The sequence below is a fragment of the Natator depressus genome, chromosome 6, assembly GCF_965152275.1.
Source record: "Natator depressus isolate rNatDep1 chromosome 6, rNatDep2.hap1, whole genome shotgun sequence".
NCBI lineage: Eukaryota > Metazoa > Chordata > Testudines > Cheloniidae > Natator > Natator depressus.
In genome coordinates, this window is record NC_134239.1 from 70,416,015 (window position 1) to 70,429,319 (window position 13,305).

At 46.0% G+C, this 13,305-nt stretch overlaps 1 protein-coding gene across 1 annotated transcript in view; it reads left to right on the top strand.

Annotated features, from left to right (window-relative positions):
* The window catches only part of LTK (leukocyte receptor tyrosine kinase), a 167,214-nt gene that overhangs the window by 148,552 nt on the left and 5,357 nt on the right, over nt 1-13,305 (top strand). The window contains exons 25-26 of the mRNA XM_074956685.1: nt 11,721-11,813; nt 12,922-13,023. Of these exons, the coding sequence (XP_074812786.1) occupies nt 11,721-11,813; nt 12,922-13,023 (195 nt within the window). The remainder of the gene's footprint in view (nt 1-11,720; nt 11,814-12,921; nt 13,024-13,305) is intronic.

Genomic DNA, 13,305 nt, shown 5'->3' on the forward strand with positions numbered 1-13,305 from the left:
CTGAATGAGGGAGGCAACCTAGTGACAGAGGATGTGGAAAAAGTTAATGTACTCAATGCTTTTTTTGCCTCTGTTTTCACTAACAAGGTCAGCTCCCAGACTGCTGCGCTGGGCATCACAGAATGGGGAAGAGATGGCCAGCCCTCTGTGGAGATAGAGGTGGTTAGGGACTATTTAGAAAAGCTGGACGTGCACAAGTCCATGGGGCCGGACGAGTTACATCCGAGAGTGCTGAAGGAATTGGCGGCTGTGATTGCAGAGCCCTTGGCCATTATCTTTGAAAACTCGTGGCGAACGGGGGAAGTCCCGGATGACTGGAAAAAGGCTAATGTAGTGCCAATCTTTAAAAAAGGGAAGAAGGAGGATCCTGGGAACTACAGGCCAGTCAGCCTCACCTCAGTCCCTGGAAAAATCATGGAGCAGGTCCTCAAAGAATCAATCCTGAAGCACTTACATGAGAGGAAAGTGATCAGGAACAGTCAGCATGGATTCACCAAGGGAAGGTCATGCCTGACTAATCTAATCGCCTTTTATGATGAGATTACTGGTTCTGTGGATGAAGGGAAAGCAGTGGATGTATTGTTTCTTGACTTTAGCAAAGCTTTTGACACGGTCTCCCACAGTATTCTTGTCAGCAAGTTAAGGAAGTATGGGCTAGATGAATGCACTATAAGGTGGGTAGAAAGCTGGCTAGATTGTCGGGCTCAACGGGTAGTGATCAATGGCTCCATGTCTAGTTGGCAGCCGGTGTCAAGTGGAGTGCCCCAGGGGTCGGTCCTGGGGCCGGTTTTGTTCAATATCTTCATAAATGATCTGGAGGATGGTGTGGATTGCACTCTCAGCAAATTTGCAGATGATACTAAACTGGGAGGAGTGGTAGATACGCTGGAGGGGAGGGATAGGATACAGAAGGACCTAGACAAATTGGAGGATTGGGCCAAAAGAAATCTGATGAGGTTCAATAAGGATAAGTGCAGGGTCCTGCACTTAGGATGGAAGAATCCAAGGCACCGCTACAGACTAGGAACCGAATGGCTAGGCAGCAGTTCTGCGGAAAAGGACCTAGGGGTGACAGTGGACGAGAAGCTGGATATGAGTCAACAGTGTGCCCTTGTTGCCAAGAAGGCCAATGGCATTTTGGGATGTATAAGTAGGGGCATAGCGAGCAGATCGAGGGATGTGATCGTTCCCCTCTATTCGACACTGGTGAGGCCTCATCTGGAGTACTGTGTCCAGTTTTGGGCCCCACACTACAAGAAGGATGTGGATAAATTGGAGAGAGTCCAGCGAAGGGCAACAAAAATGATTAGGGGTCTAGAGCACATGACTTATGAAGAGAGGCTGAGGGAGCTGGGATTGTTTAGTCTGCAGAAGAGAAGAATGAGGGGGGATTTGATAGCTGCTTTCAACTACCTGAAAGGGGGTTCCAAAGAGGATGGCTCTAGACTGTTCTCAATGGTAGCAGATGACAGAACGAGGAGTAATGGTCTCAAGTTGCAATGGGGGAGGTTTAGATTGGATATTAGGAAAAACTTTTTCACTAAGAGGGTGGTGAAACACTGGAATGCGTTACCTAGGGAGGTGGTAGAATCTCCTTCCTTAGAGGTTTTTAAGGTCAGGCTTGACAAAGCCCTGGCTGGGATGATTTAACTGGGAATTGGTCCTGCTTTGAGCAGGGGGTTGGACTAGATGACCTTCTGGGGTCCCTTCCAACCCTGATATTCTATGATTCTATGATTCTAAGAGTTGGAAGACTCCGGCTGAGATTCTCTGGAATGCCACCCAGCCCTAAACATTTCTTTTGTTTTTCGGTGTTCTGAGAGATTTCACTCTCTCTGTGAGGGTCACTATACAGTGTGGGCTCTCATAAGTGGGTGAACCGCCTCAGAAAATGGGTGCTTGAGACCATCAGGGAAGGATATTAAATTGAACTCACTCCTTATCCTAGGAACAAGTTTATCCTTTCCCCACAGTATGTTAAAAGAAACCAGCAAAGTTCCTTCATAGCATCAAAAGATGAAGGACACAATAGACCATCTCCTACGCACTGAAATGATAGAACCAGTTCAGTGCGGGGAGGGGGGAAAGAGATATTTTGGAAGGGACACAAGATGCTTTGTTGTACACAGAAACAATGGCATGCAATCCATTTTAGATCTCAGGTCTCTCAACAAGTCCATAAGGACATCAATATTCCAGGTAGAAATACTGAAATCCATCATTACAGCATTATCTTCCCAAAACTTCAGAATATGAAAATAAATCTCCTAGAGACCTATTGAAGATATGATCAGGGACAGTCACCCAGGGGATACTTTAGCTTCTGCTACAACAAGATGCATTTTCAATATAGAATACTTCCGTTTGGACTCATAAATTCTACCTGGGTATTCACAAATTCTGTATTATCTGTCCCTTCAAGTGAAAGGGATACATGTCTACTCTGATCTGGCCAACATTCTCATCAGATTATACAGAGCCCAGAAGACATAGCTGAAAGCCTTCAGAAACCTGGCTTTGTGCGAACAAGTGGAAGGGCCAGTTACAGCTCTTACAAAATTCCAGCATCTCAGTTATCATCCAAGACTATCTTTATTTCATTTCAGAAGAATATATTGTCTGATTTGCCAAACATTAGCACACATCTCCCAAGATAAAATATCTGACTCAGCTCCTGTGCTACTTGGTCTCATGTGGATACCCAGTCCTATTCTTGCTTCATTTCCAGACAGCAATTGCAGCAAATAAGTATATGAAGATCTTGGTCCAGAGCCAGTACTAGTATCACTTGGTGAATTCATTCTTAATATTATTTAACAGCTACCTGATCATAGTTTCCAGAGAAGCTGGTCTTAACTACAGATTCTGGACACCATGTAGGGGGAACATAAATGGACTCCTATGTGACTTGCGGGGTGGTGGGGGGACGTAGACCAAGTAGGAGACATGGGGTACAACCTGCTTCATGTTATGGACATCAAGATCACTCCTTTTCCAATAGAAGATTCTTTTTTAACTATGTATATAACTGCTAAGAAGGCAGAAAACCTTCAACACTGCTTAGAGAGGTAGCCTTGTTCATGTCCTGGACAGATGCTCTTACTCTGTTCTTTGGGGTTCTATACCAAGAAGGAGAGTCATGGTCAACTGACTCAGCAAGACACACTTAGAACTAAGGGAATGCGGCCTAGATCAGCTAGCTTTTTGGTGCATCTCTGGCCAGGTTGGAAGCTTATTGATGAACTTCTTTGCACCCAAGTCCAGTTGGAGAACCAAAAGAGGAGAGGAGGAAACACTTGAAAGCAGAGGCTGTTGATCCTCTTGTGATGGGTTAGATCCCACTTCTAGGATGCCACCTGATGTGCTGGGGTTCAACTGAGCCTCCCCTGCTCAATCAGCCTGGGTTCCCGCTCCCTGCTTTGCTGAATTAGGCTCTCCAGCCTCTTGCAGCGCATGCACACACACACACGCGTATTCCTTTTCATGTGTGTAGGTAGGGCCACACCCCACTGCAGACACAGACTGAAGTCAGCTCTGTGTGACAGGACTCCGTCAGCACTCACGTGCCCACCCCCTTTGGGAGACAAACCCAAAACACTACTGTCTTGCACTGCATAGAAATATCCATACAGCACAAGCTCATAAAATGCTCCCTCTTCTTCAATGTGAAGAGAGATGTGCATGACTTCTTGCTGCCCCCCACAGCTAGAAATTGCATAAACTGGGTTTAATAATAAACAAAACAAAATTTTATTAACTATAATAGGCAGATTTTAAGTGGTTAAAGGGATAGCAAACAGAACAAAGCAGATTACTAAGCAAATGAAACAAAGTGTGCAAACTAAGCTTGACACACTAGATAGGTAGGATACAAATTAGCAAATTCTCACCGAGTGATAAACAGCCTGACAGATTCTTAAGGCACAAGTTGTCTTGGCTTTCCTAGGTTTTCATACATAGGCTAAAGATCTTAGCCTGGGACCATCACTTCTCACACTTCAGTCTTTGTTCCTCAGGGGTTTTCAAGTGTGTTGTCATAGGGAGAGTGAGGACCCCTCCTGTTGTCATTGTCCCTCTTTTACATCTTCCCCCCCACTTGCTGGAAAGCTTTTTTGCTGTGACCTGGGTCAAACGGTTCCCATTGTGTAGAGCTATCTCTGAGAGGCTTCTATTACACACAGTTCCTGGGGTAATCCTTATGCTTGTGTACATTTCTTTAATAAGCCACTAACATTGTTTGGCCTCATCCACCATAGCACATTTGAAATACAGAAACATGGTCAATATTCCCAGCTTCAGATACAAAAATTATACATGCATACAAATTGGATAAACACATTCAGTAAATCATAACCTTTCCAATGATACCTCACATGAGCCATCTTGCATAAATTATATCTTAGTTATACCATATTCATATCATAACCATATTTCCATGAAGAATAGGGGGTGTAACGTCACACCTCTTATCTCAGAAGTGGGCTAAAAGGCCTACTTTATACCTTTCCTCCCTCAGCCACTGAAGGTGAAGATTGTGAAGGAACAGGCCACAGTGATTATAAACCTCTTCTCATAAACCCTCAGGTCTTGGTTCTCAGACCTGATTCAGATGTAGCTCAAACCTTCTCTCAAACTCCCAACAAATACATAAAACATAGCTCAAGAGTGACCTATCCTGAACCAATATCCAAACCTGCCTAGCCCATCAGCTGGGAAACTGAGAGGAAAGATCTATAATCACTCATTCTGAGAAGCTGATAAACACCCTCCTAGCATCTGAGAGGACATTCACAGATTATGTCTGTGGGTAACTTGAGGTTTAGATGTTGGTGTTACAAGGGACACACATCAGGGCAAAGTCAGCTGAAGCAAAAGATGGTCTAGCATTTTGACCAGATGGTCTGACCATGGGGCTCCAGGGCAACACTTTTTGGAAAGGCCAGCCAGCAGAGTCAGGCATATTGCACTGTAAGAAATTCATGAGAATCTCCCATCACTGTCACACAACAGATTCCTGAGGACCACTCCTCTTATCAGTCCTCTAGCAATACACACACCAGTCATAATCTGGATCTGTGTGTAGGATCTACAAGTCCATATAAAACTACTTGTCAGCATCACAGTTGGTAGCTGTCTTCCTCTTCTCACTGAAACTGTCTTGCCTACTCAACACCTCCTTATCCAAAGGACTGCAGAGCTTGGTATGCTCCCAGTTATACTTCAGTTACACATTCCACCAAACATGGCAGTGCTGTAGACTCCCAAGGCTTCCATCTCCAAGGTCACCACATGTAATAGGAAATGGTATTGTTGCCTTTTTGAATGAAACCAAGCACTCTAAGAACATAGAAATGCATAAGTTAGATGTGAACAGAGCCAACAGAGGAATAAAAATTTCTATAACAAAGGTTTCAGAATAGCAGCCGTATTAGTCTGTATCCGCAAAAAGAAAAGGAGTACTTGTGGCACGTTAGAGACTAACAAATTTATTTGAGCATAAGCTTTTGTGAGCTACAGCTCACTTTATCAGATGCATGCAGTGGAAAATACAGTGGGGAGATTTTATATACACAGAGAACATGAAACAATGGATGTTACCATACACACTGTAACAAGAGTGATCAGGTAAGGTGAGCTATTACCAGCAGGAGAGCCAGGGGGGGAAGAAACCTTTTGTAGTGATAATCAATGTGGGCCATTTCCAGCAGTTGACAAGAACATGCGAGGAACAGTGTGGGGGGGGATAAACATGGGGAAATAGTTTTACTTTGTGTAATGACCCATCCACTCCCAGTCTTAAGCCTAAGTTAATTGTATCCAGTTTGCAAATTAATTCCAATTCAGCAGTCTCTCATTGGAGTCTGTTTTTGAAGTTTTTTTGTTGAAGAATTGCCACTTTTAGGTCTGTAATCGAGTGACCAAAGAGATTGAAGTGTTCTCTGACTGGTTTTTGAATGTTATAATTCTTGACGTCTGATTTGTGTCCGTTTATTCCTTCAGGATAGGTTATAGATCCTTGATGATCCATTGGAGAGGTTTTAGTTGGGGGCTGAAGGTGATGGCTAGTGGTGTTCTGTTATTTTCTTTGTTGGGCCTGTCCTGTAGCAGGTATTCTATCTGCTACCCAAGATCCATAAACCTGGAAATCCTGGATGCCCCATCATCTCAGGCATTGGCACCCTGACAGCAGGATTGTCTGGCTATGTAGACTCCCTCCTCAGGCCCTACCCTACCAGCACTCCCAGTTATCTTCGAGACACCACTGACTTCCTGAGGAAACTACAGTCCATCGGTGATCTTCCTGAAAACACCATCCTAGCCACTATGGATGTAGAAGCCCTCTACGCCAACATTCCACACAAAGATGGACTACAAGCCGTCAGGAACAGTATCCCCGATAATGTCATGGCAAACCTGGTGGCATTTGCTCCAACCCCTCAGACAGAGACAAACACCTACAAGATCTCTATCAAGCATTCTTACAACTACCACCTGCTGAAGTGAAGAAACAGATTGACAGAGCCAGAAGAGTACCCAGAAGTTACCTACTACAGGACAGGCCCAACAAAGAAAATAACAGAACGCCACTAACCATCACCTTCAGCCCCCAACTAAAAGCTCTCCAACGCATCATCAAGGATCTACAACCTATCCTGAAGGACGACCCATCACTCTCACAGATCTTGGGAGACAGGCCAGCCCTTGCTTACAGACAGCCCCCCAACCTGAAGCAAATACTCACCAGCAACCACACACCAAAACCACTAACCCAGGAACCTATCCTTGCAACAAAGTCCATTGCCAACTGTGTCCACATATCTGTTCAGGGGACACCATCACAGGACCTAATCACATCAGCCACACCATCGTAGGCTCGTTGACCTGCGCATCTACCAATGTGATATATGCCATCATGTGCCAGCAATGCCCCTCTGCCATGTACATTGGCCAAACTGGACAGTCTCTACATAAAAGAATAAATGGACACAAATCAGATGTCAAGAATTATAACATTCAAAAACCAGTCGGAGAACACTTCAATCTCTTTGGTCACTCGATTACAGACCTAAAAGTGGCAATTCTTCAACAAAAAAACTTCAAAAACAGACTCCAATGAGAGACTGCTGAATTGGAATTAATTTGCAAATTGGATACAATTAACTTAGGCTTGAATAAAGACTGGGAGTGGATGGGTCATTACACAAAGTAAAACTATTTCCCCATATTTATTCCCCCCTCCCCCGGTTCCTCACACGTTCGTGTCAACTGCTGGAAATGGCTCATCTTGATTATCACTACAAAAGGTTTCTCCCCCCCCCCCCCCCCGGCTCTCCTGCTGGTAATAGCTCACCTTACCTGATCACTCTTGTTACAGTGCGTATGGTAACACCCATTGTTTCATGTTCTCTGGGTATATAAGATCTCCGCACTGTATTTTCCACTGCATGCATCCGATGAAGTGGGTTTTAGCCCACGAAAGCTTATGCCCAAATAAATTTGTTAGTCTCTAAGGTGCCACAAGTCCTCTTCTTTCTATAACAAAAGCATTCAAAAGCCTCAGGTACAAAAGCCTTACTGTGCACACTGTGAAAAGAGCAGCAATTTTGTGGGCAGAGAAATCACATATATGAGGAGGCATGAAATGCTATTACAGGTCTTCCAGCCACCTTTTCTCAAACACTCTAGACTTGACATCCCCACCTGTGCTGACGCAGCATTTGGTAGAGTGTTTTGGAGCAGGGAGCCCCCATAACCCTTAAGTTTATTTTCAGTTCTACATGGGTAAATTTGAATCCCCCCTTCCTCCTGCCCTAGGGATGATTTACATCTTTCTACAGCCCACTGTGAAGGCTGTCTGACACAGAGGGGACTGAGAAAAGGGAAATCCTGTCTTACCATTGAATTTTCATTCTAGGACCCTCCATGTCAGACAGTCTGACCTTCCCTTGGAGGACTGCATTATATCTATGGTTTTATTCTGGCCATTGCTCGTTTGTTGAGTAGTTTGAAAGGGAAGAGGTGTTCCTCCAGGAAATCCTTACATTTTATGTCAAGGCTCTGCTGCAAAGAGTTTGAGTTGAATAGTACTTTTTTACAGTTAGGATTTTTCAGTTTTGGGTGCTGTCTTTCTGGAGAGTTCTTTCGGGGGGGCCAACGTAATCCCCACCTCAGAGCCAAGATTTGGTCTGCCTCCAGTCACCCTGGAATTGGGGAACACCCCACTGTGAATACCATCTGACACAGAAGGTTCTAGAATGAAAATTCTCAGGTAATACAGAATTTTCCCTGTTATATATATCTATCTATATCTATCACACAGTGGAGCCGGTTCGCTGGAACCAGTTGTTAAATTTAGAAGCCCTTCGCGGGACAACTGGTTCTAAAAGGGCTTCTAAATTTAACAACCGGCCAAAAGTGGCGCCTTAGGCACCAATTCCGTGGGTGCTTCGGGGCTGGAGCACCCAAAGGGAAAATTTGGTGGGTGCAGAGCACCCACCGGAAGCTCCCCACCCCGCGCCCAGCCCCAGCTCACCTCACCTCCGCCTCCTCCCCTGAATGCTCCCCCATCACCCTGCTCTGCTTCTCCGCCCCCCCCCCCCCGGCTTCCCATGAATCAGCTGTTCGCGCGGGAAGCCTGGGAGGGCTGAGAGGCAAGTGGCGGCTTCGCGCTCAGGCCTGCAGAGGTGGAGTGGAGGTGAGCTGGGGCGGGGGGGGGGGCGAGGAGGGCCGCCCTTGCCACAGCAGGTAACTCGGGGGGCACACAGGGGAACCGCTCCCTGACCCCGCTCGCCTCCGCCTCCCTGGGCCTAAGTGCGAAGCCGCTGCCTGTTTCTCAGCCCTCCCAGGCTTCCCGCGCGAACAGGTGATCCACGGGACTGGGGGCGGGGGGGGCGCGGAGAAGCAGAGCAGGGCAGCACGTTCGGGGTGGAGGCAGAGTGGAGGTGAGCTGGGGCTGGGAGCGGGGAGGGGAGCTGCCGGTGGGTGCTCTGCACCCACCAAATTTTCCCCATGGGTGCCCCAGCCCCAGAGCACCCACGGAGTCAGTGCCTAAGGCGCCACTTTTGATGTGATGAGTGGGGGGAGCGGCCACTTCCCCCCCCAGCTATGCTACCCCGCCTCTAGGAGCCAGAGGGACCTGCTGGATGCTTCTTGGGAGCCGCCCCAGGTAAGCACTGCCGGGACTCCCCACCTCGCTCCCCAGCAGGTCTCTCTGGCTCTTAGGGGCGGGGTGCGGTGGGCACCCACTACGGTGGCCCATGAGACCCTCCTGCCTGGTTCTGGGGGCAGTCAGGGGAGGGGGGGTGGATGGGGCAGGGGTCCCGGGTGGGGGGGGCGTGCCACGATCCCCTCGTGGGGTTAGGAGGGAACCGGTTGTTAAGATTTTGGCAGCTCATCACTCTGTGTATATGTATATATATACACAGAGAGAGAGAGACATTTTTCAGGCAAATAACAGAACTTGCCTTAAAGTGCCCTTCTGCTCAGAAAAGTGACTATATAAAAGACACCTTCCCACTCAGCAGATCTGCCCCCTGTGTGTAGTCAGAGTCCTATCTGCTGATTTTACTGACTAAAATAAGCTTGACTGCTCTCAGCACCGCAGAGCCAGAACATCTACGAGGGAACAGTATGGATCCTATTCCTTCGTGTACATCATCAATAAAAGACTTGCATACTAAGCTTCAATCTGTTACACCTATCTAAACCCACTGAAGACAGGGGGATTGCACAAGTGTCACTGAGGTTATCATTTGTCCTGGAACAATTTTGTTACTGTGGTGATGAGGTAAAAAGCAAAACCCCAGCTTGTTTTTCAGATGCAGGGGAAGTTTTCAAGGCTGGTGGGGAGAAGAAATATTTTACTTGCAAAGTACACACATTTTTCTGGCCATCACCAAGACACAATTAAAGACAGACACACCCCTCCCCCCCGTTTCATTATTTTTAACAAGGTGCTTTTCAGAGCACAATGGTACTTTAAAACAAACACAAACTCTTCAGCTTCGCTCATGCATTCACCTCCTTCCTGTGTCACAAATTAAAGGCCGAGTCCTGCAAAGGTACTCTCAGATGCAGCACTGATAATTTCAATGGGACTAAGGACAGGTGTAAGCCTAAATGTAGGAGTTACGATTTGCTAGATCCAGCCCCAAGAAAATACAAACATCTTTCTGGGAAATATCAGTCAAATGGCATTTTGCATTAAACGAGACACCACTGAGGGTTATGGAGAATGCGAAGGAGGCACAGGTCTTTCTTTAAAAAAAAATCCAAGAGGAAGGGAGGCTATGTTAGCAAATGGCTAAAGCGGGAGAACTGGGTTCTGGCCTGACTCTAACATTGACTCTCTGTGTGAGCTCTGCCTCAGTTTCCCACTTTATATAATGGAGATGGTGCTTACCCTTGCAAAATGCTTTGAGATTTTTGGATGAAGAAGCTCCATTTAGGTGCTATGTAGTAACTGCCATTAATAAGAATTATAACAACATAGCAATCATTTTTAATAAACAAAGGCCTAATCCTACTATGGCTTAATTTCAGTGTGGTCACTTGTGGGAGTGAGGGTTACTCATGTCAGGCTCACCAGTTCAGCTCCTATAATCCCCCCCCCTTTTTTTTTTAAACCTAAATATGTAAGATGTAACAGGAATGGATCTGATATGTAATCATGTTATGAGTACTATACGAGCTGTGATGTAAGAATCTAAGAGTATTGATATGTAACCGAGTTACTGAGAGAGACTGTAACTTACATTGGCGTTATAAGAACTTCCTGTGTGAATGTATTGATTTAACTTAATAAAGTCTGTGGGCAGAGCAAACAGGGAAGACCATCTAGGTACACACTAGAAAGACAATGGGGTTCAGCTATTAGCATCAGAGAGCCTGTATCTTGTCTCCAACACACTGTAAACACTGTTTGCCAGGCTGGGAATTAGAGATCAAAGGAAAAGCCTCTGCGGGGCAGATGGTGAAGTTCACTGGTGAGCGACTGTCTAGCCAGGCAGGCTGGCACAGGTAGACTTTGCAGTGGCAGTCTAATGAAATTGGCCTGTTCAGATCCAGGGGACAGTAAGCCTTAGAGAAATGCAGGCTTTGCAAATTTAGGCTGGTTTATTGATTTTAGGATGGTTTTTTTTTTTAAATGCTTTTGTTCTAAATAAATGATACTTTAAGGAAGCTGCTTGGTCACTAATTACCACTGTCATTGTCCTCAAGGGGTGGGCATGGATCGGAGTTCATGTTGCACTCCCCGTCAGTGCCTGGCTCAAGCCAGGGAAGCTAATGATCCAACCAGAGGACCAATATCGGTGATGAATCCTAGTCATGTGCCACCTGAGGCATGTTGCACAGATGCTAAGAAGACTGTCCCCAGGCAGGGGCGCTGGAACAGTTTGCACAGTGGAGATGCTGAGAGCCATTGAACCAAACCATAAACCCTGTATATAATGGAAACCACATCAAACCTATGTCCCCGAGGAAATAGTACTGCAAGGTCTGAGCCCAAGGCAGATCTGCCACATTGATCACTGCTGATACAGAGGACTGCCACCTGGCCTGAGAATGAGAGAAATGCATGTTTCCACCCTAACAAAGCGTGAGGCCTGACACCTACAGTGTGGGTGGTACCTGGAGAGACCAAGATGTGTAGGAAGTGCAGTTACCCTGGTAACCATTTCATAAGGTATTATAATTCATAACTCCATTTCTCTTTTAAGGGACATAGCTGCAAGGAACTGCCTGCTGACCTGCACTGGGACAGGACGAGTAGCCAAAATTGGTGATTTTGGAATGGCCCGAGATATATACAGGTAAGAAGCAGGAGTATTCAATTTGCTTGGAGAAAAGTAAATGAAATGACATCTCCAGAGCGTGGAGGGATCACATGTATGTCTGAAAAATATGAGCTGTCCCATGACAGCTGAGCTAGAATCACCCCAATAGAGCCAGCCATTATCTCTAGGGGAGTTGTCTACACTAGACTATTTACTCCAGTTAATTGCTTGTCAGTTAAGTTGGCTAACACAATGGTTTTCAACCTGTGGTCTGCAGACCCCTGGGCTTCTGCACACTAGGTCTAAGATTTCCAAAGGAGTCCACACCTCCATTCAAAATGTTTAGGGGTCAGCAAATGAAAAGAGGTTGAAAGCCACTGAGCTAACACATTTGCACATGCTAATCTGGACATACCATGTATGTTTGTTCCAGGGGGCACACTATTAATGTTTCTGGTGTCCAGACTAGCATGCACAAATGCATTCACCAATTCCAGCTCATTGGCATTCAGTGCACTTAAGTTTAAAAAATCTAGTGACAAACCCAAGGTTTCTGAAATAAACACTGCACTGTTGCCCTGCACCTTGGACAGTCATTGCGCCTGTGCAAAGTGGGTGTAAAATCCACACCAGCTAAAATGGTTACATTTGAGACCTGTTCCCCATTCAGTGTGCACCAGTGTAGGTGACCATACAAAGTGCAGCCAACTGGAAAACCAGGTCAGGGAACCATCTGGGAACCAGTCTCTGTGGTGGAGTTTCAATTATGGGAAAACAGGATACAAAGCCAAGCATTCATCTGGCAGTCCAAAAATAAGTGGATTCTTCAAGGCATCATGTTCTTCAGGAGGCCCTGGTTCAGTAGTTAGCCTCTTCCATCACTGAACCAGAGGCCAAGCTTCTTGAACTTGTGCAAAGACCCTGTTTTGCCCAGGCATCATCTTTAAAGAATTCATTTTAGTCTCTTTTATCAACTCTGAGGGTTACAAAGTTCTTGCTTATCAATTCTCACTCAGAATTGTCTGGGTTTATACTGCCCCCAATTGGCATGGAGTGGGAAAGACTCGTTATTCATCTGACCCCTTTCAGCCCCTGTGGAATTTGATTCAAAGCCCTTAATTCTCCTTGCATTTGGTCTTCCCAGGGCAAGCTACTATCGCAAAGGAGGGAGAGCCATGCTGCCTGTCAAGTGGATGCCACCAGAGGCTTTCCTAGAGGGGATCTTCACCTCCAAGACTGATACCTGGTGACGATTACCTTTTACTCACCTCTGCAAGCCAGCCGGGGGGGGGGGGGGTGGTTAGGGAGTCCAGTGCACATGTGGAGACGTCAGCTGGTCATCAGGAATTGAGGTCTTCTCACAGATAAAGCTTTAAACATGTCAAAGTTGCCCAAAGTCCTAGCAGAAGAAATCAAGAAATCTTCACTTTGTCTTCAATTAGAGTTTTGACTAAATGAGTCCTGAGTGAGAATTTAAGAATCTGGCCCAACATCAGTAGAATACATAAAAATACACAGACACACTCCT